The 27,252-nt window shown below is 40.7% G+C and overlaps 1 protein-coding gene across 5 annotated transcripts in view; it reads left to right on the top strand.

Annotated features, from left to right (window-relative positions):
- The window catches only part of CAMK4 (calcium/calmodulin dependent protein kinase IV), a 166,015-nt gene that overhangs the window by 125,843 nt on the left and 12,920 nt on the right, over positions 1-27,252 (top strand). For 3 of the 5 annotated variants that reach the window (XM_021380303.1, XM_021380306.1, XM_021380302.1), the window contains 4 exons: positions 16,054-16,119; positions 16,701-16,791; positions 19,109-19,183; positions 22,726-22,801. In XM_021380303.1, the coding sequence (XP_021235978.1) occupies positions 16,054-16,119; positions 16,701-16,791; positions 19,109-19,183; positions 22,726-22,801 (308 nt within the window). The remainder of the gene's footprint in view (positions 1-16,053; positions 16,120-16,700; positions 16,792-19,108; positions 19,184-22,725; positions 22,802-27,252) is intronic. The other 2 variants (XM_021380304.1, XM_021380307.1) reach the window with 1 other exon arrangement.

Raw genomic sequence — 27,252 nt, 5'->3', positions numbered from 1 at the left:
GGAGAGGAGAGGAGAGGAGAGGAGAGGAGAGGAGAGTGGGTAATGGTGGCTAGGAAGCAGAGGCAGCATGACAAGGAGAAGGAGGTGGAGAAAGAGAAGGAGGGCCCCAGCAGGTTGCTGCCTCCCATCCCCCAGAAGTACTGAGGGCAGCTGCCTGTCTGCATCACTGCGGCCCTGGCGGGTAGCATAGGCATCTGCCCAGAACCAGCCTTTGCGGTTACAGAGGAAGTTGGGCTATGTATTTCCTTTGCTCTTCACTGCAGTCTCTGCCCCACAGACTCTATATCTTGTAGCCCTCTTTTAAGTGTACTGAGCAGCAGTTCGTATTTTGACCTCTCCACATTTCTTGGAAGGTTGTCCTGAATACTTGTGACTTTCACAGTTAGGAGCCTTTTTCTTATTTCTAGCCTAAAGATATTCATAGCTAGTTTTTGGCTGTTTGTGTGTGCCAAGAATCCTTTACTTTAATCATATCCTTCCACCCTGCCGGGTTTTTTAGTTACAGGCAGCGGTCAAATCCTTCATCTGACCTTTGCATTGCTGAACAAGGAAGGTTTGGCATCATCACACAGCAGCCTTCCTGCTCCCCCACTGATTTCCAGTTCTTCCGAAGAGCTTTCTCCACAGCCTTCTGCCATCAGTTAAGTACTTTCCACTGCCTTCTGCCACTGCCTAATTTTACCTGCTTTGCCCTTTGATTGCATTTAACTTTTTCAGAGCTGTGTTTTATTGGTGGCACATAACCTTTGAGCAACTCTTAGAGCTAAGTTTTTCTCATTTGTTTAAACTAAGACTCTACCAGGTAACATAAATAAATCCTGCCATTAATACCTAAATGGATGACTTAGCATTTATTAATACCGGCTTTTCAAAAATCTCAAGTTTGTGGGTTGTTTTTTTTTTTTTTCTCCCTAAGTGTTACTTTCGAGGGTACTGATAATACTCTCCAGTTCAGTAAAAGAATGGTGCTCTTAATTTTTTGAAAGTTAAGAAGTAGCAAACAAGTGAAAATGCTAGAGAAAATAGTTCCTTCATCCTCTATTAGCTTCACTTTTCCACTTCACCGTGCTTTCATTGTGTTTTGCATTTCTCCTATTCATCTCTATTTTCTTCAGTTCAAACATTTGCTAAAGCAGTAATTGATCTAAAGTAATATCAAATACCTTACTGAAATCCAGACGCACTGATAACTGTGATTGTTGCATGAAGTTTGGTTGATAAAACCTCCAAAGATTATGATATTTTGCTCCATAAATAACCCAAAGGCAGACTGCTGTTTTCTCCTTCAGTGTTTACATTTACATCTGCTGTTGTGCCTAGTGCAGTTGCGATTTTGTGATCACAGGCTCATCTGAGGCAGAAGTAGCACAGTATGTTCTGAAACATGTTAAAATTAACACAGATTTATTTTCCATTAACACTTTTTAGTCTAGCAAATCTGTTCAATCATAACCTGAAAAGGCTAAGTAAAGAGGGCTTGCGCTACTTTCACTTATTTTTACCACATAGCACTGTGAAAGGCTTTGAATTTTCATCTGAATCTTTCTTTGCTATATTTCACATTCATAACTGAAAGCTTAGTAAGCCAAAAGTCTCTATGATTAGAAGCACATTTAAATGGTGTCATTCTTTATTAGGATGTAATGAGGAGACATAACTTTCCGTGAGAATCTTCAGAGTTCCTCAGTCAGATTGTTTTCTCACTCTAATCAATAGTAATTTAGCCAATGACTTGACTGAGACCTAAATAGCATGTTGATCTTAACGCTGATTTAATTTTAAGTTCAGAGATACGTGATGAAAAAGAAAATCGTCAAAATCTCTGTAAATAAAATTAAAATGTGTAAAGAGAAAGAAGCATGTCAGCTAGGGTGAAATGTTTTTAAGAACAGTATTTTAGCATCATCATCCCCTCAATTCACAATTTGTAATAGATACATTTTTTATCTCATAGAAATTGTCAAGCTAAATTACCAAACACCAGACTGTGTGTCAGAAGGATTCCTAATTATTCTGCAGTTGGTTTTTAGTATGAGGTAAATTTTACCTCATGAGTTAAATTTAAGCCTGCTGCATACACTACAAAAAACACAGTCCTAAATTAAAATCCAGAAACAAAAATATATGACCATCTTTAATTGTTTTTAATTTCAAATTGTTTTTCATCCCTCAGAGCAAGGAAAGTAATAACGTGATTGAGTGACAGTCACTGCATTTAATTTCATCAATTTGAAGGAGAAGGCCTTAGCTCTCTTTGACAGCTACAGTGTTGGCATTAGGTTGATCAAGGATAGCAAGATATTTGAATTATGATGGTAGTATGTAATAAAAAGCAAAACTAGTACACGTACTTTGCTTTCACTGAGGATAACAGAAGCATTTCCATTTATTTCATAGAATTCACTGCAGTTTGTCACATGTGGGTAATATTTTCTCTAGCTGTAAGCTGTAATCATAGAATCACAGAATGACTTAGGTTGGAAGGGACCTTAAAGCCCACCCAGTCCCAACCCCTCTGCAATGGGCAGGGTTGCCAACCAATAGATCAGGATGCCTGGGGCCCCATCCAAGCTCCAGGGATGGGGCTTTCACAACCTTTCTGGGCATCCTGTACCAGTGCCTCACTGCCCTCTGAGTGAAGAATTTCTTCCAAACTTCTAGTCTAAATCTTCCCTCTTTTAGTTTAAAGTGTTTCCCCCTTTTCCTGTCTGCTTGTGTAAAAAGTTGTTCTGCCTCCTGCTAATAAGCTTTCCTCGAGTACTGGCAGGCCACAATGAGGTCTCCTTGGAGCCTTCTCCTCTCCGGACTGAACAAGCTCAGCTCCTTCAGCCTTTCTTCATAAGATAGGTGCTCCAGCCTTCTGATCATCCTCATGGCCCTCCTCTGGACCTGCTCCTATAGCTCTGTATTCTTCTTGTGCTGAAGGCTCAGATCTGGACACAGTACTCTGGATGGGGCCTCAGGAGGGCATAGCAGAGCGGGGACAATCATCTCTCTTGCCCTGCTGGCCACCCCTCTTTTGATGCAGTCCATGATACAATTGGCCTTCTGGGCTGCAAGAGCACACAGCTGGCTCATGTCCAGCTTTTTGTCCACCAGAACCCCCAAATCCTTCTGTCCCCAGGGCTGTTATCAATAAGTTCTTCTCACGGTCAGTACATATATCTTGGATTGCTCCTACCCAACAGCAAGACCTTGCACTTGGCCTTGTTGAACTTCATTAGGTTTTTGTGGACCCACTTTTCAAGCCTGTCCAGGTCCCTCTGGATGGCATCCCCTCCTTCTGCTGTATCAACTGCACCACTCAGTTTGATGTCATCTGCAAACTTGCTGACGGTGCACTCAATCCCATCATCTGTGTTATTGATAAAGATGTTGAAGAGCACTGATACCAAGACAGACCCCTGGGGGACACTACTCATCACTGGCCTGCACCTGGACATAGAACCATTGACCACAACCCTCTGGCTATGGTCCATCCAACCAACTTTTTTTCCACATGAATGTTCCTGCCTTCAAATCCGTATTTCTCCAATTAGATAAGGATATGTTGTGGGACCCTGTCAAAGGCCTTGCAGAAGTCCAGGTAGGTGGCATCAGTAGATTTTATTTTGTCCATGATGCTATTACACAGTCGTAGAATGCTGTCAAATTTGTCAGGCAAGATCTGCCCTTGGTGAAGCTATGCTAGTTCTTGGATCACCTCTTTGCTTCACATGTGCTTTAACATCTCTTCCAAGAGGATCTTGTAAGAGAATACACCTGGGTTGATTTTCCATCCTGTACTCCTCTGCCATGAGCAGCTTTTCTAACTGCAGAACCTGAGGCAAGGTTGGAGATGGGAACATGTTCATACCTGTATTTTGTCACTACTAACTGCAGAAAACACTCATATTATTGGAGTTTGTTATGAATTATTGTTGCTTTCCTACAAAAATAGCCTCAGGGTCTGCAGATTGGAAAGTGTTGCTTTATATTGCATTGGGAGTAGCATCTGCCCACAAAGTAAAGTCAAAATACCAAGATTTTCATTTCAGTTTTCCTGTGGCTTGGGTTTTTTTTTTTTGATTTTTTTGGTTTGGTTTGGTTTTTGTTGTTGTTGTTTGTTTTGTGTGGGGTTTTTTTGGGGGGTGGTGGTTCATTTATTTATGTTTTTGTTTTTGCATCTCCTCCTTGTGGAAGATTGAAATGTACGGCAGTTTGGCAGCTCTGGCACACATTTGCACAACTTAGCTGGGTTCTACCCACTACAGTTCTGCAGCACTGTGCTGCATCTTATACACATTTCTTTTGAACTTCATCACAAATGACTGAATTTTCCCAAAACAAAATACACTCTTTGCTGTTTTGTTAAGCAACCTGACTGAAGCCAGGCCTGTCGTGGGTGCCCAGTAGGTGAGGAGGCTGCAGTGGGAAAGCTTCCCTGCGCAATGTCCTGCTGCAGGAAAAGAAACGGCATCCTTGTCCACTTCACCCCAGGCATGCAGGAAAAGAAAGACTGAGCAGAGTGGCTGTGTGAAGAGCAGCATTAATGTATGATAGTTCTACGGTGGATTCAGAGATTCTGCAAGTGGGTGGCTAATTTGCATGGATCTGAGCAAAAGCTACTGCAATAGCAAAAATAGTAGCAAAAAGCTACTGAAAGCTATTGCAGCAAAGCTGTTCTACCTACTTTGGTGCTGTGGCCTACTTACAGTTTCAGAGAACTTCATGACACTGTAGGCAGTTAACTCCCTGCACAAACTCGTTTATTTGGGATTTGCGTGGGAAGGTGTGTGCGTTATCCTTTCCCACATATGTTAGACTGTACAGAAATGGCTGTGTGTGAATTGCTGCGATCTCACCTGGTAAAATGTCATAATCACTATTGCTGATTTACTCTTCTGAAACATTAGCATACATAAAAACATTTTCAAATGTAAAAGAAAGTAATTAATTTTGGAGCTTACACTTAAATTTCTATATAATCTAATTGCTTACTTAAGAAATTCCCATCTGAGGTATTTTGTCATACCTTTCGATATGAAGACTAGCAAAGAAAAGAATATGATTCAGATCTATGCATCTATACTGGTGCATTTCTGCATACAGTTTAATAATACACAGATTTGTAGTCTGAATTCGTAAATCAAATGAGATGTGCTAATACATATTTGTACAAAGTACAAAGGCAAATATGCTTTTTTCCATTAAAATAATATTCTTTTAAATTACTTTAGCTAAAATAATCAAAGTTTCATGAAAATATTTGGAAGTCAGTGTTTTGAGGAGCAAAGTGCCATGTTTCACTTTCCCATTTCTACCAATAAAAGCAAGACAAATGTAAAGAATAAGCCTGTAGGTAAGCTCTTAGAATCATAGAATCATAGAATTAGCTAGGTTGGAAAAGACCTACAAGATCACCTAGTCCAACCATCCACCTACCAGCAACAACACCACTAAACCATGTCTCCCAACGCTATATCTAAATGTTTCCTGAACATCTCCAGGGACGGTGACTCAACCACCTCCCTGGGCAGCCCATTCCAGCGCCTGACCACTCTTTCAGAAAAGTAGTATTTCCTAAAGTCCAGCCTAAATCTCCCCTGGCGCAACTTGAGGCCATTCCCCCTCGTCCTGTCGCTAGTTACAAGAGAGAAGAGGCTGACCCCCAGCTCACTACAACCTCCCTTCAGGTAGTTATAGAGAGCGATAAGGTCTCCCCTGAGCCTCCTCTTCTCCAGGCTGAACAATCCCAGCTCCCTCAGCCGCTCCTCATAAGGCCTGTGCTCCAGACCCCTGACCAGCTTTGTCGCCCTCCTCTGAACACGCTTCAGGGCCTCAATGTCTTTTTTGCAGTGAGGGGCCCAAAACTGGACACAGTACTCGAGGTGGGGCCTCACTAGGGCTGAGTACAGAGGGACAATGACTTCCCTACTCCTACTGGCAACACTATTTCTGATACAAGCCAGGATGCCATTGGCCTTCTTGGCCACCTGGGCACACTGCTGGCTCATGCTCAGCCGAGCATCAACTGCTACCCCTAGGTCCGTTTCCTCCATACAACTTTCCAACCACTCTGCCCCAAGCCTGTAGCACTGCCTGGGGTTGTTGCGGCCAAAGTGCAGGACCCGGCACTTGGTCTTGTTGAACCTCATCCCGTTGGCTTCAGCCCAGAGATCCAGCCTGTCCAGATCTCTCTGTAGGGCCTCTCTACCCCAGGCAGATCGACACTTCCTGCCAGCTTGGTGTCGTCTGCAAATTTGACTCCTTTCTAATATAGAAATAGAATAATAGAATTTGACTCCTTTCTAATATTCCTTTTTATTATTACCCACATGATGAAATTCCAGACTTTCTGAAAATAAATCAATATTCCTTTTATTTTCTGCAATGATAAAATGGTCTTCTGTTCATTTGGTCCCAAAGACAGTGTCACTGAAGTAAGGCAACAGTGAAAGAGGGAAAATTACACTGGCTGCATAACTTGATTGTGCACTTTTACTACAGCAACCTCACTGATCCCCGTGCAGCTGGGGTCTGACAGCATCACTGAAGTGTCTTTTTTTTAAAGCTCTTTAAGCAAGAATTCTCAGACTCTACAATACTTATCAAAAAGTCCCTTCGTTTCCAAAATATTTTGATTTTTTTTTCCATTTTGAAACAAATTAACAAAATACACAATTATAGTCCTAAATAGGTTGTTTATCCTGTAAACAAGCAAATAATTAAATTCACTTTTTCATAATCAGCAGAAATCACTTGACCCAAATGCCAAAGTCCAGTGATACAGGTTTTCAGATCCACTTTTGCATTCCAGGGTACTTGCAGTCTGAGAGGTAAGTGGAAGCACAGAAAGAAGCCACTCAGTAGTTGTATTACTGTTTTTAAATGCAGCTTGAATCACTGGAAGCAGTGGAGTTTTATGGTGACTTCAGCAGAGATAGCAGAATTTCAATGACTGATCATTAGGTAGCCGTATTCCCCTTTTACACTTGTCACTTAGAGTATGGAAGTATTGTCACTAAGGGTATGGAACCTGTGCTGTAGAAGGATTGCATCATTTGCTCTAGAGTAACACTGTAATAGATCCAGGTCACATATCTTGTACCAATCTTTAGTTTTTGGGTAGTTATGATATGTGTGAATTGTAAATCACTGGACACACACAAAATTCAATAACAGGATATAGCCCCTGACTAACTGAAATTTTAGATTTCTCTAAATGTGGCTTGTTTTGCAAAGTACACCAATGTAGAGTGTATGCTATGTGCTTTGTGATTATTACAGACACCAATTACATGGAGACTGACTTTGACCTTCTGTACGCATGAAGTGATTAACAGAGAGCTCACTCTCCTTCCTAAAAATAGGAAACAAGAATGCGTATTTTCCTCTTTCATGAGTAATCTGTCTCTATTTTATTACATTATTAAAAGCTTATTTAAACTTTCTCTTCAGAAACTTCATAAATTAGCCCTATCAAACATTATATAGCAGTAATCAAACTAAATTGCTATGCAGTAGCTTTTATTACACAATGACACACTTTTCTAAGGGCTACAGAAATAACTTAATTATACGTCTAGACATTCCTGCAAAGGGAGAAGAAAACATGTTTTTTCAGCCTTTTATAGGTTTAGTGTCTGTATTTGTAGCTCTAGATGTCCAATACTGACTTCATACCTACAGATTTTGTTCCTCCTTGGGGAACTTGCAAGACGGATTTCATGACAAATTCAACATGGATGTCCTTACATGGTAATAAAAATGGTAGAAATTTGCCCTTTGATAACAGGAGTGAATCTGATGTTTATGAGTGTGGCAGTCACGCTATAGGTGTGCTTGGCAGAAGTTCTTGAGGAGAAGCCACAAAACCCAAAGGCTGTGAAGGCTCACAGTCAGTCTCACAAGTGGAAACAAAGGCATTTTAAGAATTTTTCCTTACTTACTGATAGAAGGTAATCTTCAGTGCTGCCAGCAGCAGCTCTGTGCCTGAGAGAGGGTAGGATGCTATAAGCATAGTGATGTGGTCAAAGGTCAGCTGGTTTCTCACCAGTCTGTTCAGATGAGGGACAGTGCTCAGGCAGGGGCTATACATCCTGGAGTCAAACACAGCCTGAATATATAGAAAGCAGAAAATATGTCAGGTTGTTTAAGCTGGAGTTAGGAGCATTGTAGGAGTGTGAAGAATAAAGTCAGAAAAGGCCAGGGCAAAAATCAAGATGCATCTAGCATGAGGTAAGAATGGTAGCAAAATTAGTCATCCTCATATGAAGAAACACTGGTGAATGAAATGTTCTGAAAGAAGAAGCATCTTTGTCTTTTTTGCTTTATTTTATTAAAAGTTCAGCTGCTACTGGATGTCTAGCACAATTAATACCAGTTACAGAGTGGTAAGATGTAAGCTTAGAGTAAGAAAATGCTAAGTTAGAGGTTATTCAAATCATTTAGATCTTTTTATAATTGGCTGCACCCAGTCAGCCAATTATAAAAATCATATATGTTTATCAGTATGTCCTGTAAACTTTTTCAGGCCACAGCTGAAATGCATATTTGCATTTTGAATACATTGATGCAAGCCAGTGTAGCCTATGGAAGAGCAACAGGAGGAATCACGGGTCTAGAAAAGATGATATTGTAGTGTTAAGAGGGAAGTCTGATCTGATGTTTGGTAATAAGTACACAGAAAGCCTTTGCAGAAAACAGAATAATTTGCTTTCTGCATCTATGGTGTATAAGAAACCAAGTGCTTCATCTACCTATGTAAAGATCCAGAGGCAAGTCATGGGGAAGAAAATTTTAGTGGTCAGCGTAGCACAGCCTTGAAATAAATCACACAGGGAGGTTGCAGAGACTCTAGTATGAGTGAACTTTAAGCATAAATTGAACAAACATCTGTTGTAGATGTAATTGAGTATAGGAGTAGATAATTCAGGTTCATTTCTGCCTTACTTGTCTACATTTCTCTGCGATAGGTTCCATAAATAAAATTAAGAAAAAAAAAAGGCATAGTTTTCAGTAGTCTTTATTCATCCTTTTGTCATAAAATCTTTAAATTTAGATAGGAACCATTGCTATTAAAGGGTAAAACAAAAAGAAAATGAAGCTCTTATGCAGCAGTTTGGAAGAAGATTTAAAAAAACAGGTGAAAGAAAAAATCTTTCTTCTGCAGTCACAACTGGAGTCATGGCAATGATTTACTCATGAGTTGCTTTGTGTACCATGCAAATAAAGGCCAAGATGAAGGCTGATTGTATTTTAACTGGTGTGTCTTTCAGAAGAGGTCCTGTGTGTTATTCCAAGTCGGTGTCTTGCTGAGTCTGTCCTCAAAGTTTATCAAAGAGTAATAAGACTGTCAGGATCAATTTTCCTAGAATATATTTGCCCCTGATTATCTGAGATGCTATTGAGTGATAAAGCAGTACCCTACAGCGTACCTGAAGTATAGCTGATTCATCTGCCTGGCCTACATACGTCTCACTGGCCCAAGTAACTGAAAAAGAAGTGTGTTTGTAGGATGTGCAAGGCACTGTGCTTAGCAAGTATATTTTTTCACTGTTTATCTTATTTCTTTTGCTTTTGTATTCATTCTTTTGATACAGACTGTGCCAGGTCTCTGTTGTTTCTACAAGGGCTGCTCCAAAAATAGTTTAGTTATAATGTTGGCCCATGACACCAGAGGCAGATGTTGGTGGAATGCCAGTAGAGGCTTAACCTTCCCACCAATATTCTGTGCCATTTTGTTTCCATGTGACAGATGGCAGCAGATGGGCAGTCTGAAACAATGGCATCTAAAATGGAAGTGTGCATAAAGCAAAGGTCTGTCATTTAATTCCTCCATGCAGAAAAAATGGCAACCACTGACATTCATTAGTGCATGCTGAACATTTATGGAGACGAAACAGTGGATGCGAGTGCAGTGAAGTGGTGAGCAGGGCATTTCACATCACTCTGCTGTGAAAGAGAAACTTTTGCTACAGCTGTACAATTATGAGCATGGCATGCAGGTTCTTCATAGAATCATAGAATGGGTTGGTTTGGAAGGGACCTCAAGGATCATCAAGCTCCAACCCCCCCCCCCCCCCCGGGCCCCCCCCACCCCCCCCCCCGCCCCCCCCCCCCCCCACAGGCAGGGCCACCAACCTCCACCAGGCTGCCCAGGGCCTCACCCAACCTGTCCCCTCCAGGGATGGGGCATCCACAGCCTCTCTGGGCAGCCTGTGCCAGCACCTCACCACTCTCTTGGTAAAGAACTTCCCCCTGATATCCAACCTAAATCTTTCCTCCTTCAACTTAAAACCATTTCCCCTTGTCCTACCCTTGTAAAGAGTTGACTCTCCGCCTGTTTGTAGGCTCCCTTTTAGGTACTGGAAGGATGCAGTGAGGTCACCCTGCAGCCTTCTCTTCTCCACGCTGAACAAGCCCAGCTCCCTCAGACAGTCTTTGCAGGGGAGATGCTCCATTCCCTCTGATCATCTTTGTGTCCCTTCTCTGGGCCCTCTCCAACAGCTCCCTGTCTTTCTTGTATTGGGGGCCCCAGACCTGGATGCAGTACTCCAGGTGAGGCCTCATGAGGGCAGAGTAGAGAGGGACAATCACCTCCCTCTCCCTGCTGGCCACCCTTCTTCTAATGGAGCCCAAGATACCATTTGCTTTCCAAGCTGCAAGAGCACACTGCTGGCTCATGTTCAGTTTTTCATCCACCAGGACCCCCAGGTCCTTCTCTGCAGGGCTACTCTCAAGGACTGCTCCTCCCAGTCTGTATGTATGCCTGGGATTCTTCTGGCACAAGTGCAAAACCTTGCACTTTGCTGTGTTGAACCTCATTAGATTCACCCGGGCCCACCTTTCAAGTCTGTTGAGGTCCCTCTGGGTGGCATCCCTTCCTTCCATTGTGTCAACCGCACCACTCAGCTTGGTGTTATCAGCAAACTTGCTGAGGGTGCACTCAATTCTATCATCGATGTCACTGATAAAGGTGTTAAAGAGCACTGGTCCCAAGGCAGCCCCCTGGGGGACACTGCTCGTTCCTGGCCTCCACCTGGACATAGAACCACTGATCACCACCCTTTGTCTGCAGCCTTTCAACTAATTCCTTATCCACTGGGTGGTCCACCCATCAAATCCACATCTCTCCAATTTGGAGATAAGGATGCAGTGGGGGACCATGTCAAAGGCCTTGCACAAGTCCAGGTAAATGACTTCAGTCGCCTTCCCTTTGTCCACAAATGCTGTCACTCCATATTGTTCTTGTTGGTCCTTGTTGATCACTGGTGAAAATACATAGCTAATGATGGTGACTATGTTGAAGAAGTGTTTTGATTAAGAATTTGCTCTATCAAATAGTGCTATTGTACTATTTGTTTCTGTTGTAGTTTTCATGGAGATAAATAGGAGACATTACTTTCAGAGCAGCCTACATAGTTTCCATTTTATTTTTTCTTATTCATTTATCTTTGCTAAGTGTAATAGACTTCTGTTCTTTAAAATCAGTACTGTCTCATTGTATAGCACCTGCATTGCTGTTTCAAAAAATCGGAGAAGCAGGTGCATAGGAAAACGTAATTTGTCTTCCCTATGCCATGGACCAGCTTACCTGATGAAAGTGTTGCACACAGAGAGTACTTCTTCTGTAGGACTTCTTCCATAGGCCATGCTCTGTCCTCTCTTCTGTCCACATCTAATCATTCAGATGAAATGGCTCTATAAGTAAGTCTTACATTTTAGTACATAGATGTTACAAGGCATACTAGTTCTAAATATAGCCATGTAATGTTGCCATGGAAATACAGCATCATAATATAAAATTAAATTTTCTGTATCCACCTCATTTCACTAACACAAATGTGCAAAGCTGCAATCAGACAAATGCTATGCCCGTGCATTCTTTCAGTGTTGAATATTGCCTTTTGAAAATCAAAAGAAAGTGAAAGCAGGACTTTTAGTTACTGGAAGACTATCTCTTAATGTTATAATCACATTTTACACGTGTGCTGTATTAAATGATTGTACAGCATCATCCATCTAAAAACTTTTCAACCATCCATAGAATTAAAATGTTTTTCAAGTCTCATCATGTATCTTACAGGTGGGAAAAATTACGTAGTTCAGCAAAGCCTGGATTGTGAAGTGAGTCAGTACCTGTTCTGCTGACTACTCAGCACCAGATATTCCGTTCGTAAACTGCACCCTGTTTTGCAAGGACTAACACCTAGTCCCTGGCCATCCTGACACGTGCACACACCAATATGATGAGCGGCAAAATGGAGTTTATTGCCCCGTTACAAAGTCTTATATATCCTTCCTTATCTCCCTTATCTCTTTGTTCGCTTCGTCTACACCCACAACCTCTGGGGCAGGGGAGGTCCTAGCGCGTCCCATCCCGTACCTTCGGTTGCCACCTACTACACTGTTCTAATTTGGTTCTTGGTCCCTGATTGTCGCATTTAGTAGTATATTTAACCATTTAGAGACGTAGCGTGTAAATAGTAGAACACAGATTAACTATTCTGGTAGTATGAGAGTATGTAATGCCCAAAGCTGTACTCTAGGCTGGAAGACAGAAAGAGTTATTTTTGAACTTATGCCACGGAGGCACTATAAAGGAAAATTCCATTCATTAAAATCAATATATGAGAAAAAAAGCATACATAAATTGAAATATCTATGAATTATAACAATGTGAATTATGTTAATTTAACTAATGTGTTTCTAAATGGACCCTAAAAGATCAGTAAAAATTTCTAAAGCACAGTAAAATTCAGAGCACTGTTCACCTTATAAAATGCAATGTAATTATCAAGTAGTCTTCAATACTAGGAGCCACTGTGTCAACATGATGAGTAGATGGTTGCTGGACACTTTTCACTTGGGCTTTTGGGACTGGTGAAAACTAACAAACAAGGCCCAAGGTCCAACCAGCCAGCTGGCCTACCGAGTCCCATTGCTAAACCATGTTCCTTAATGCCCTGTCCTAAATACCTGTAGGGATATGGACTCTACTGCTACCCTGGGTAGCCCATCACAGTGCTTGACCACCCTTCTCCATGAAGAAATTTCCTGATATCCACGCTAAACCTCTCCTACTGCAGTGTGAGACTGTTTCTTTGCCTCTTGTTGCTTGTGACCTGAAAGAAGATGAACACCCCCCTCTCTGCAACCTCCTTTTAGGTAGTCATAGAAAGTCATAAGTTCTCTCCTTAGTCTCCTTTTCTTCAGCCTAAACTACTCCAGTTCCTCCAACCACTCCTCTTAAGTCTTATATTTTAGTCTCTTCCCCAGCTATGTTGTTCTTTCTTTGCACAGAGACAAAATTAATCTGAAAAGAAGAAAGTAAGGTTTCTGCATGTACTGGAGGCATTCAGTAACAAGGCTATTTGGACACAGGTACATCTTAGAGAACTCCTGTCAGAGATCTTTCCTGCTGGAGGTCTGGAGTTCCATGAAGCTAGTTTGTTCTTTTTGGTTGTTGAAGAATGGGCTGTCTGATTAGTGCAACTACTGTCGGATTTTTTTGATCTGTCCTTTTGTCTGTTTATTCACATCACAAGTAGTAATCATATTGCTCCACCTCAACATAATTTGACAGCAGGCTAAGTTTCAGATACACTATATGCCAACAAGACATCTGTTAAATGTCTGACTTGGCAGCCCAATCCACTTGCATTACTTCTGCCGGTAGGGGATAGATTGCAGCAGTCTGGCATGCCAGCATGTCTTGCTCCAATTTACAGGAGGGAGAAGGGGTTCTTTTAATATATGTATACCTGATGGCGAGATTAAGACACAATGGGTCAAATGTTAGCCCGACCAGTTTATTACAAATCCTAGTAGCTTAGGGAGATGGGGAAGGGAAGGTGGGCGACAGAAAAGAGAGAAAAAAAAAGCAAGGAGTCTTTGTAGAAAGCAAGAGAGATAGTCACCACCAGGGGTCCAGCGTTGTTTGTAGTGCTGACGTTGATCTTTTTGGGTGATGGGTCATCAGGGCTTGTTGTTCGGTTGCCAACCGCTTTGGTTGACGACACCCTCCAGCAGCAGTACGAACTTATTTATAAGTCCAAATTGGTCAAGTCAGCTCTCTTTGGAGTGACAGTTAGTGGTTGAGTCAGCTCTCTCTGGAGTGGCAGCTTCTGGCTTTGGGATCTCAGGAGAAAACCCATCTTCCGGGCCTTGCCAGCAGATAAGAGGGAGCAGGGAGGTACCCACCCGCATCCTGTTTATCACGGGATACGATGGTATCATTCCCCAGTCTCACATACCAAGCTGGCGCTACTTGGTCACAGGCGAGATCTTCCGCCAGTAAACACTCCTGAGCACTCTCTTCCTGGGGCAAACAGCCCTGAAGGAAATGCTTTCAAATGTTCACACGGTGATGTTGATTGCCACATGGTGACACCCACCATTTGCCTCCTTGGTAAGTCAGTTAGAGTCTTATCACAAAACATACCTCAGAAAGCAAGCTTTGAGACAAAAGAAAAGAAGGGTTCAGACACAGCATACCTGTGGGTCTTTGCTGGTCGAAGTACCGGATCTTGTCCACAGGTATAAAATTAAGCAAAGAGGCTGTGGGAGAGAGAAAACAAAGCAGAGAGGACTAAGAGATTTCAGCAACCATGAAGGAACCTGTGTAGCCACATGGTGAGGTCAGAGGAGGTAAGGATGTTATTAGGGATGAGCAGGAAATATGGGCTTGGATACTGAGAAAATAAGGTGAGATGTGGTCGAGTGGATAGGAAGAGCTGGGGTGTTGTGAGGAGGGAACACAGAGGGAACACAGTGGCAGTTTTTGAAAGGTGTGGACTAGGTTATTTGGGAAAATCACATCTGTTGGGCACCTGCATCTTGTATTTTTTGCAAATTGTGGGCTGAACAGAGGAGGAAATTTTCTTAGAAGAGTTCTTATGGGTATATAATAAAAAGGGAGCTCACACTGTAAATTCATTACAAATCATGAAATGAATGCATGGACATCGTTTGTTATGGTTCTTGGCAGCCCTGGGAGTCAGGCTCTCAGGACTTAACAGAGGAAAAATTAAAGAGTTTTTCCAAAGTACTTCCCAAATTTCCCTTGCATAAAAATGGACTAAGAAGAGATTTTTATGTTTTCAGCCTCACACCACATAATGTTTTTAAGATTACATGTGGGTATAAAAAATGACCCGCTAAAAGACTTTCTGCAAACTTGGCTGGAACATTTCTCTGCACAAATTTGGTCTAAACTATTTCATATGAATGAATTGGAAGGGTCTGCTTTCCACTAAGTGATTGTGAAATATCTGTTCTTCTCATTCCTACAGAGTCAGCTAAACTGATTTGCAGGATGTGAACACAAACATCTTCAGAAACCACTTTCTGTGTGCTTTGATGTGATTGCTTTTGATGCACTTTTTGTGTGCTTCTATTACCTCTGTATGTGAGACACATCAGTGGCATAAACTCTGGGAGCATCCTCGCTGACTGTCTTCACTGGCAGATAAAGATGTGCTTTTATCCAGGCTAGACATAGTTCTTTTCAGCCATGCAGATGTGACCACAATAAATGATGTAGCACAGGGCAGTCCATAAGCCTCCTTAAACTGTCTGTTTTTACCTTGGATAAGTAATTAGCCACCTATATAGAAAACACAGGTGTGACAACACTTAGACTGTGGGAAACACTCACTTAAAAAGCACTCAGTGTCACTAAAATGATGCTCAAGGAAAGAGCTATCTGTTCTTACTTAATGTTATGTAATCACTGGCAACTGGCAAACTACAGTTTGCAAACTAAGGGATACACAGTCAAGAATTCATCTTGGATTCTAACTCAACACTGTAACTGTACTTTCCAGACAAATATTCAAAAACTTGTTGTTTTCTGCATAGTAATGAACACACTAATTTTTTCCACTAGTGAAAACACAGCTGAGAGAAGATTCCACAAAAAGGTAGAACAGGAGACTTTCAAATAAAAATACTCAGATTCTACCCTTAAGCATCATTCTTCCAAGGCTTTAGAGATTTCTGCTGGAGATTTTATCAAGAAATACAGAATTTGTTTCTCTAGTTTACCATTTTTGCCTCTTCTGTCAGTGTCCGTCTCTAGCAACACAGAAGGTGGCCATATGTCCCAGAAGTGTTTTCTTCCATTACTGCAAGGTAGGAACATCTTTACATGAATCCAGTGATGAGTGAATTCACATGTACTGCATGTGTTTCAGCAAGACGGTTGGAAACGTGAGTGTTGTATTAAAACCTAGAAGTCTTGCTCAAGGGACTGTAAGTTTTTAATAGTTTATACAAGACACACGCTACGTATTTTCTTATCAGTGTTGTCTATTTTATAGTCAATCTAATCAACGATCTTTTTGTCTCTCATAATATTGTAATATATAGAAGCTGCCTTCCTCCAAGCCAGACTTCTGTATCTCAGCATCTGTTAGACTGCTTCCTAGTAGTTATCAAAGTATTAAAAAGAGTAGTTTTTCTTCTCAAATGAACATGATGCCTTCTTTGCCTTCCCAATTTTCAGTTTCCTATTCAGATCTTAGTATGCTTCTAAGGATCCCATACTGAGCAGGTCTGCAGTAGAAAGCTGCTGGAAGTTGGTTAAGTGATTCTGTGTCACACAAGTAGCAGTCAGTGAACTGCTGCTGTAGACTACCAGGAAGTTGTTAGCTCATGCTTGACCGTACTATCTTATGCTCAGGTAAATGTTTTGACCTTCTCTCTATCTATAGTACCTGCATGCAAATGGAATTGTGCATCGTGATTTGAAGCCAGAAAATCTGCTCTATGCAACACCAGCACCAGATGCACCACTGAAAATTGGTAAGCAGCACTAAATAGATGCTTCCCTAATTCCTTAGTACCAGTAGTATGTGCTATCAGTACGTAATTCTTACCACCACTTTGTTCTAAGCTAATGCTTATACTCAAATGAACAGTATGTTACTCCTTCAGAAGCATGATAGTGCATGGTGTTTTAAAAACAAACGCAAAAGTGAATTCTTATTGTGGTGAATTTACAGCCTAAATCTTGCAGAAAGCTGTAGACAGTAAGAGCACAGGAAGAACAAGAAGGATCATGGGATGAGCTGCATGTACTACTTCTGCGTCCTATTTTTGCTAAAATAGTATTATAAGGGAAAAGATTCATCAGCTCAAAAAGTGCAAGTCTGCAGACAAAGAGAAGAAAGCAAACAAACCAAGTATGTCTTCAGGGCAGACCTGTGGGATAAGAGGAAATGCTCTTTACATGGGGCACAGGAAAGGTACCCTGGAACAGCACAGGGAGGGGTGAGGAGAGGTCAGGCTCTCCTGAGTGAGGATGCTATGCACCAGTGCCCTCAGGAGCAGGAGCCACTTGCCTAGGGCCTGACTTCCAAAAGCTGGGCATGTCCCACTCTTCCGGTACCAAAGAGGAGTTCTGAGGAAACCAGCAGGTGTCATGTTGTGTTCAGCCATGGACAGCTGCTGACCTGGTTCACACAGAGCAGTGCAGTGCTCCCTGGTGGGATCTGGGTTGTGGCATTCCAGATATATCAAGCTGGAAAAGGACTTATTTGTATGTACTAAAAGAACAAAAACCCAGAGGCTCCTGCTCTCTTCTTAAAGAACTCTGTCATGTGCTGTTTTCCAGCAAATGATATTCTAGGTATTCAGTGCTCCCATCAGTTTGGAAGTACCACTTTGTGCTCCTTTGCCAGGGAGCAGGTGAACATGTGAGGAATGACAGTGTTCCATATTCATCATACTTATGTTCATCACAGGTTTCAGAAGCCAGTTTTCCAAAAATTGTTTTTAAGTAATTTCATACACATTTCTAGGAAAGCATTGCATCTCAGGATGATAGTGTCTTCATTTATATTTTCTCATGGCTCTGAACCACAGTTACATGTAGTAGTTTAATGCAGTAGCTAGTAGCTATGGTTTGATGGCTAGTGGTATTTGCTTCTGGAGCATTCATCCTCAGAAGAGCAGCACCCTCACCTCCATCCTCAGCCCTCCTTCCTTATTCTGCCTCAGATGCCAGCCTGTTCCAAAGGTGCTGCCATACCAGTGGATCACAAATTAGATAGAACTGAAGTGAGAAGAAGGTACAGCTGCTCTGCTGAAAAGATAGCTCCACTTTACTAGCTCAGCTCAGTCAGTTTCAAGAGATGGCAGGAATCATCATCCTGAGAAGGAAGCTAGGCTTAGGTGTAATGCTACAGTTTTCTCTCCTAAGCAAGATTTTCTATGTGAAACATGAAGACATATCTGCTGCGTATACCTTACTGACATTAAAAACCTACAACGTTTAAGAAAAATAGAAAGTAGTCTACTTTGGAATAAGAAGGGCATGTTTTCAAAATTATACCCTCTGTGTGACAAACCCAGCTCTACACACAGTTTATTGTATAGGTACTGTATGTCTTGCACCTCCTACAGCAGTGAGGGGTGGAATGACAGGATGCTGTATTCTGTTCTTAAAAGGAGTAGTTCTTTATCTTTTGATTGAGGTTATTGCCTTGCTTAAAGACAGGTCTGATTTACAATGAATGGCATTATTTGTAAAATACATTACTGTTTAGGTCAATTATAGTACATAAATGATGAACATTTTAGGGATGAGTGAACACTAACTATAAACTTACAGAATAAAATATGAATTAATTCCATCTTGATCAAAACATGCATTTTTATATTCACTGTAACAAAATACAAATACTTTTATTTTGCATTTTTAAGGCCAGATTGTCTTTACCAAAATTGTCTAAGAAATTACCACTGTATGATTTTTTAAGACAAAAATTGTTCTGTTACTTTACTGAATTACGCACAAAGTGAAAGCTGAATATATATCTAACACATGTTTCTGTACCACTGATTGTACACTCTCAGGCGTCCCGTTGTATTGTCTATATGCAGTCCTCAGGTTAAACAAGTTACATCTGTGTCAGCCAAGAACCAGGAATACTCATTTGTACAGACAATTTCTTGCTTCTGGACTCCAGTCTGGGTAGATTCCTTAAACTGGCCATCGTTCCTTGAAATGACAGTACTGTGCATTTAATGCATATATGTTCTTTTAACTATATATGCAGTGTAACAATAGTTGTTAGGAAGTAAAAACACTAACATTTCTAAAAAAAAATCTTAACAGCTGATTTTGGGCTTTCCAAAATTGTGGAAGATCAGGTGACCATGAAGACAGTTTGTGGAACTCCAGGGTACTGCGGTATGTTGTTTTATGATTTACAGTTTACTGAACTTAGTGTGAGAGTGTTATATTTTTTCTCTCCAAGGTGAAATTTTTCTTCCTAAAGTCAAAATTCAAAAAGAATCTAAAAAGCAGAAATAAATAGAAAACTGACATTCACAATTGGCACCATGTTAAACTTTTCTAAATATACATTCTCCAGTACTGCAGCTTAATCAAAACGTATGTTACAATGCAAGTTCATTACTTGCGTGGAAATAAGTCCAACCTTCATAAAAGCACTGACATTACGGAAATAATACTTGAGAAACATCTCTGGAAATTTGGACTATACAAGGCATAAAGGAAAACAGTAAAAATATTGAAAAAATTACAAATCTTTGAATATTAATTATAGTGAATTTATCTTAAATAATACTTTTTTTTAATTCAGAGGAAATCAAATGATCCCTTACAGTAAGCTCATAATTTAACCCCCTAATCCCAAACCATTTTAAGCAAATAATACATGGTTTTAAATGTAGTTTTTACTTAGATTGTGCCAGAGCAGGACCTATATAATTAATATAATTGTTAATGTAATGTTATGTAATGTAATGATATAATACAATATAATAATGAGTGCAATATCGGTGCTGAAAGGAGCCTCGCAGACTGTCCAGCAGTTTTCTGTGGGATGTACCATGCATGATGCCAGGCTGACAGTACAGCTATCGTATGCACAGATTTGCTGTCAGAGCAAAGGATGACCACCATGTGGATGCCTGGAGAAGAAGCTCTCCTAGACTTCTGGAGCCAGAAAATGCACCAGAAGTGGATCCCCCATTGCCAGAACATGCAAAAGATGGAGACCCTCATACAAAAGAGTATTGCATCCACCTTTGCAATCTACTTGCCTTTCACTGCTAGGCATTCTTGTGTCAGAAAACAGGCTGGTAGCCAAGGATAGTGGTGATCTTGTTTAGCCCAGAGCAAGCTTGCTATGCTTCCCATGGTGGATACTCACCTCCAGCAACCAATGTCATCTTATGGAGAAACTAATTTCTGTCATTCTTAGTGAACTCTTGGTCCTGATTGCAGCTTCCTAGGACTGTACTGGCGGGTAAGCGTATCAGGTAGTTTAGGACAGAGCAGAGCCAAGCTGGGTGGAAACTGGAGACTTGATATTTGCCATCTCAAGTGCAGAAGCAAAGGATAGAAGACGCTGGAGAAGACCATGAGATTAATGAGCTTGTAGCCCAACTGATAATGAGATTCAGGTGATATGTCTATTGGCTTGTATGTCTTAGTCTGCCAAGTATAGGTGCCAAGTATGCTTTAGGGAAGCACTGAATTCCTATCTACTTAGTATCATAAGACTGTACTTTGAGTCTTATTGTTTTCTGTCATGACTGTTAGACTACAAATGCCATAGAACTGTACTTATTATTTAGGCCTTTTAATGCCTATCTTTATGTATTGTTAAAAATATGGTAAGGCTTTTATGCACAAAAGAGCCCTCAGAGTAGAGATGGTTTGGTGAGAGAGATGAGATGGAATGTCTGTGCTGAGATGGCATGAAAGGAGCTTTGTTCCTGCAGACGTGGACCTGCCGTCCTTTGCTTTATGATCTGAATTAACTGACCATGCAGAATTTCTGATGCTTGGAAGATAATCAAGTGTTACTTTCCAGAAGTGGAAGAAACCCAAAAGGAATACTGTTGAAATGCCAAATTAAACTATGAATAATTGATAGTCTCAGGCTGCCAACTCCCACATCCTGCCCACCCTCCCATCAGCTGCTTCTCCAGAAGGGACACAGCAAGGAAAACATACACTTGGAGCTTGGATACTTTGGCATCAAGACTTACCATCCCACTGTTCCTGCAACAAGCAAAGTGATACAGAAAACTGGAAACAAGAAGATGGACACAAAGAACTTAACTTGCTGAGATGTTGTCCTTTGAGTGGACTTAACAAGAAGGGCATAGGTGATTGCTTACAGTAGCACAGAAAAACAACACAACATAGATCAGTGATTCATGGACAGTCTGTTACTGCCAACATCTAAAATAACAGCAGTAAATCAGTGCAGTTCATTCTCCACAAGCAAACTTTACAGAGAAGTCATATAACTCTGTAATCACAGTCCACACAGCAAGGCAGACCTGAACATACAGGTTTTTGATCTGCTTTGTGATCATTTTACAGTGTATTGGTGGAAGGAGCAGAAAAGGAAAAGGACTGGAAGAGTCTTCTTCCTTATCCTGAGCAGGAAGACATTCCTAGAAACGTTGTTTCTTCTAGACAAACAGTATCAGCCAATATACATAAAAACTGTCCTGTCTAGCTCAGAATCACAGAATCCCAGAATTACAGCTCATAGCACCCCTCATGACATCAGCAAATATGGCAGAGCAAGCATTAGGTAACATCTATTTTTCCGGTTCCCCTGCATCTCTTTCTCCAAGGCCATTGGCTGCTTTGCCTCCAGACTGTTCTGTTAGCTATGGATTGTTCTGGGTTCACATCAGCTGGGATCTGGCATTCCTCCACAAAAACATCCCCTTTCTGTTCACCAGTTTCCCTGATAGAAGAATGAAGAGGCTGGGAAAGTCTGTGCATACAGTAGCAAGCATTTGTCCAGCCCCAAGGTGTGAGAGTGCTATATAGCAAAACCTGGTGATTAATGTACTTTGTCTTTGATACTAATTATCTGTAAAAATGCTTGGTATGTTTCTGGCATGGTAGATCTTTCAGATAAGTTGAAGAAGTCTGAGCAAGCTGCCCAGAGGCCATCAGGGAGGCAGGAGATTAAGGTCATGCTCTGGGGAGTCTTGCTCTGCAGGGATGTTGCTGCACATGGGTATAACGTTTTCCCTACAGCAAGAACAATTGCCTGAATTGCTTTTGTCTTCCCTTAGGACTGAACTCCTTTACAGGAAATTAAGGAAAGGCCCATGTCTGAGGTGGCCATACTTGCAGTCCCTCATCTGACAACAGAGGGACACGGTCCTCAATTTCCTTGTAATGCAGTAGAGTAGACAAGCTGAACGAAAGTGCAGAACCACAGATGAGAAAAATCAAACTGAAGAACTAGAGAAGGAAGGGGTAGGCTGTGAGAGGAATAAGGTTATATCAGGATGTGGTGAGAATGGTGGAGTGGAATAAAGCATACTTACAGTGTTTCTCATAAACTTTAGATATATTCATGCAATTAAAATTCCAGAAATAAAATTCAAAGTACCGAGTAAATAAATAAAATACCAAAGTAAGAATGCCACCTCCTTTGTCACATTGCAGCTCCAGCGCTGTGTGGCTATCCCTTTTACTTTTGCAAATCTAAATCCAAAAAGCTATTTGACTCTGAAGTTCACCTTTCACTTTGCATTTTATTCTGTCAGTGCTTGGACATGTCTTCTATTGCTTTATGCTCAGTGGAGAGAATCATTTGCCTAATTAAGGACTTAAAGGAGTAGACCTTGTTTCAAGGTGTGCACTGAGTTTTTACTGGTGACTTTTGTGACTGTAATTTCTGGATTCAAATTTCATCTTACTGACAAGACTTTTATCATCTGCAGCACCAGAGATACTACGAGGATGTGCTTATGGCCCTGAAGTGGACATGTGGTCTCTAGGGATCATCACCTACATTCTGTAAGTGCAGATGTTGTCATAGGGTGGTATGCAGCTGCCTCCTTTGTTTTAAAAAACATCACCTATGACTTTATGTATGAGCATTATGTGTCAGCAGCGTGTGTGAGCTGTGCTGTTGGAAAATGAAGAGATGCTGAACTTGAGTTGTGATATTTATAAAGTTATTTAAGGAAGTCAGATGCTAAACGAGCATGGCAAAATACTCAGATTACGTATTTGATGAATATAACATTTCGTGTTTAATAACAGCAAAGTCTGTGCAGAATCATACTACTAATGTGAATGTAAAGCAGTCAAACTGCTGGAAGCAAAAGAAAAAAAAAAGATATAAATGTCAGAAGGTGTACATTTTTTTCTCATTCATACAGACTGTAAAATGTACCATAATTTTAAGTAGCTTCTCAACTACAGATGGGGCACAGAGAAGCTAAGGTGCATGCAGTAGCTTTACAGTGCCCCTGAACATTCTCAAAGACACATTCCTCTGTGTCAGCCACGATGCTGCCACGCCTCTGCAGTATCAGATTCAGCTCCATTTTAGTCAGGAAACAGTGGACAGCCCTGGATTATGGCTTTGCAACAGTCTGATTAGTTAAATGATTAGTGTTGAAAAGGAAGTGTTGCATGTCTTACAAAATATCCAGAGATTCAGCTGTGATCTGTGAGCAATGCTGGCCATACAGAAACAGCTGAAACTACAAATGTAGACCAACATGTTCAAACAGTTGCATCTAGAGGGAAGCACTTACGGCTGTGTTTTAATATGGCTAGTCCCAATTCAATTGGTAAGCTTTGCAATTATGTTATTGTGTCAATAGAATCTTTCAAAGGAATATTTTTGAGAAGGGAAAATTGTGTCTTTTGTATTGGCACTTCTCTTCATGGGAGCATAAATAACTTCATTTATTCCCTTGGCAACACAGATGCTAAGGTGGCTTGTGTAGTTGTATATGATGCTTGCAGGATGCCTTTTACGGGAAGAAAATGGGATTTTGCACATACACATTAAAAATACAGAAAGTTTTCTATATTGAGGCCCATTTTCCTTCCACTTCTAGGACTCACTAACTGTGTCCCACAAGTACAGCGCATAATAATACAATTATTTTCTTTCTGCCTTTTGGAAATAATTGTATTTTCTGGGATTCATACAAAAGTTACTTTTAAGGGTATATAATCACTCTGATGGAAATAATAGAAAACATCTTCTGTCCGTAAGCTTCAAATAATTAATGGCTCTCATTTGTCCTATAAATAGTAGGCTACAGTATTTCTCTAATATGTCAGGAAATGCATGGATGCCTTAATGATGAGTTTTGGAGGCCATGCTTTCCATCATTGTGATTTTTTGTTACAGTTTTGTTATCTGCTCTTTCTAAAATGTGAATCTGTGTCTCAAGGCCTGTTTTACATCTCAGATACTGACTGTTCTTTATTCCCAATGTCCTAATAGGGCCAACATAGTTGTCATTCCCACTTTTATTTCAACTCATATAGTTTATTTGTATAAAAGTTGAAGTGTCTTCCCCAGAGCTGTGCAGGGTTGCTATGCACAGGCCCTGCTGTCGTCCTTGAGCATGGCCACATGGGTTCGTTGCAGGCCCAGTAGCCACAGCTCAGGGTTGAGTTTGGTGGGAGAGTGGGTCATTTGTCCAGTCAAGCATTTCTCATCAGCTCTAGTGGCCTACACTTGGCAGAGAGATATGAGATGTAAGGTGTAAGCAGGGCTGTCACTGAGATGGGAAAGGTGCTTTTTGTTGTCCCTCTTACAAGGCTGTAAGAATTAAGGCATGAGCTTGCCTGATTATTGAATGGTTGATGGATAGGTTTTGTGCTTGAAATTGAGAGCCTTCTTTAAGCAGAACTTGCTTTCAGGTGTAGTCAGGCTCCAAGTGAGATCATATAGCAGATTCCTGTTATACTATGTGGAGTGCTATTTGCTATGCACAGCCTTTCTAAATCTTCTAGCTGTTCAGGACATGCTCCCAAGCCTCATTAAATGTCTGCACTGGTGTAAAGAAGCATGTGAGCTTCTGCTGTGTGACACAACCAGAACAGATAATCCTCTGCTTCTTCGTCCTGGTCCTCTCCTCATACTTCCTCATCAAAATCCTCCTTGACCTACAGGAGTAGGCCAGACAAAAAAAGGGTAGTATTGTATTGCACTTGACTGCCTCTTTCATTTAGCTTTAGTAACATTCCACAGTTATACTCTTCCAGTAAGTGTAAAGCTTTGTAGATCAACATTTCTAAATGTTTAGAAGGTAAGATCAGAAAGGCACCTTCACTGTACCTAATTCATTAATCCTGCAGCCTAAAGGACAGTATCGCATGTCCCAGCCTCATATTTTAGCAAGAGCAATGCACATATACACAGTCCAAAGAATATATTGTTGTTTGTTCCTCTGAAGTAGGGCGGACATAAGAGTTAACTACCTTGCTACAGAGGATGTGTGTATAAACCTCTGTCTTCTCACCAATACAAACTTTACTTAGGAGGTGATTAAAACTACTTTTGACCCATACTTGGCAGAACCGTTTTTCCTGATCTCAGAATTCCAGGGAAGCCACATTTATGATTTAGTTATAAGAATGTAATTTTCAGTCCTTTTGTATTCCACCAGTAGGTTAGGAATAACACTGTGCATTTGCAACATTGTGGTCAACAAATACGTAGGCTTTGTTTATACTCAAGATTGCATGGATTGCATGGATAAACGTGTTTTTTTTACCAGCAGACTTAATGCAAAGCTCTGTCTGGTAATTTCTAATTTATTTTGAGCCTGGTTACAGTGAATTTTTGTTATTGTGTTGGTAAATAATTTAAAATGAATCAGCATAATCCTAGTATAAATGAAATCAAGAGCAGCCATACTGGTTTCACTCTAGCTTAATTTATCTACTTTGAAACAAAATCTATAGTTATACTGACCTAATATGACATGTAGCAAAGGATCTGCCTAATGAAATGGAAATTTTTTGAGAAGTGGAAATGTATCTATAGAAATTGTTAATTACACTACAGTATGTAATCTCAGTGAATTATGATGTAAATATTTTTAGATGTAAATAGAGATTCACTTTAGAGGCTTCCAACAGTCAAGAGCAAGCTTTAAGTACAGTTTCACTATATGTAATCAGTTATCTGGTAACCAGAAGCTAATTTTGGCTGAACTATTAGTGGTCCGGCAGCTGTAATCATAGAGGTACTCCTTGGGGAAAGGAGCCAACCGGAAACAAGCTCAGAAATGGTTCTGAGAAAGGCAAATGGAAGAGAAGGGGCAGGATGACCATGAATGTCTCCCATCTACTGAACTCCTATATTTGTAGGCTGGATCCTTGTACTATAACCTATCTCTGTCAAACTTGGAATTAAGTAACACACCCAGAATGTGCTTACAGTGGAGAATTTTTCCTCTGCATCAGTGCAGTGATGCAGCTGCTCAGGCTGAACACCAGTTTCAAAAAAAACATTTGTTCCTTGAACATCTGTCTCCTTTTTCAGGACAGTAAGCTCACTGATTGGCTTTAAAAAATAAATAAAAACAAGATCAAATGTAGGGTTACCATTTCCTAGATTTGTTGTCCATTTATTCTTTTGCAGTTTCCTGTTATTTTCCTATCATCATCTTGTTGGTTGTTGCATTTTCCAGGGACTGAGTAGTGGATAGAGTTTTTGTTTAGCTCAGAAGACTTATTGGTTGAATAGGAAACTCACTTTGAAGCATCTGATTACTTGAGGAGGCATGATTAACGTGAAGAAAAGCACAAAAATGACATTATATAAGCAAAAACCATTTCTATCACTTTTCTTTCTCTGGGATCAACAGTGGGGATCTGTCAGGATCTGTATTGTTCAGTGTATTCATAAATGCAGTCATTAGTGACATTGCAGAACTTCTTGATAATGCTTAAGTTACACTGGTAAAGATGAGAGCTGATAACCAAAAACTGCCAGAGGATTTTACATTATTGAATACCTGGGTGATAGAATGAAAGAACATACAATGATGACAGTCCTAACTTGATAGATAAACACTTCTAACTCCACAGGCAAAATGAGGGACTGCTGCTAATTCTTGTCTCTCATGGAGAAGATACAGAGATTCTGATAATTATTCTCTGAACATACTAACTTTCTGCTTGTAAACAATCCAGACAAGCAGATCCAAGGTCAGGAATTGTTAGGAAAGAAATAGAAATCAAAATAGAAAGCGTATTTATGCTAATATGAAACTCAACAGGGTGTGCTTGCTGGACAGCATTTGCATACACTTTAAAACTAAACATTAAAGGAGACCCAAAGGAGTGGAGGAAAGAGGAAAAGCTTCAGACTGAGGAGTAACTAAATAGTCTAAGGGCTTTCAGCCAGAGACCAGCGGCAGGAATAGGTCCAAGAAACTACTTACTGGCATATAGAAGGTAAATGGAGATCAGCTTTTTGCAGTTTT

This window comes from Numida meleagris, chromosome Z (genome assembly GCF_002078875.1).
Source record: "Numida meleagris isolate 19003 breed g44 Domestic line chromosome Z, NumMel1.0, whole genome shotgun sequence".
Classification (NCBI taxonomy): Eukaryota; Metazoa; Chordata; class Aves; order Galliformes; family Numididae; genus Numida; species Numida meleagris.
The sequence above is the reverse complement of the archived record's forward strand: the minus strand, read 5'-3'. Positions and strand labels throughout refer to the sequence as shown.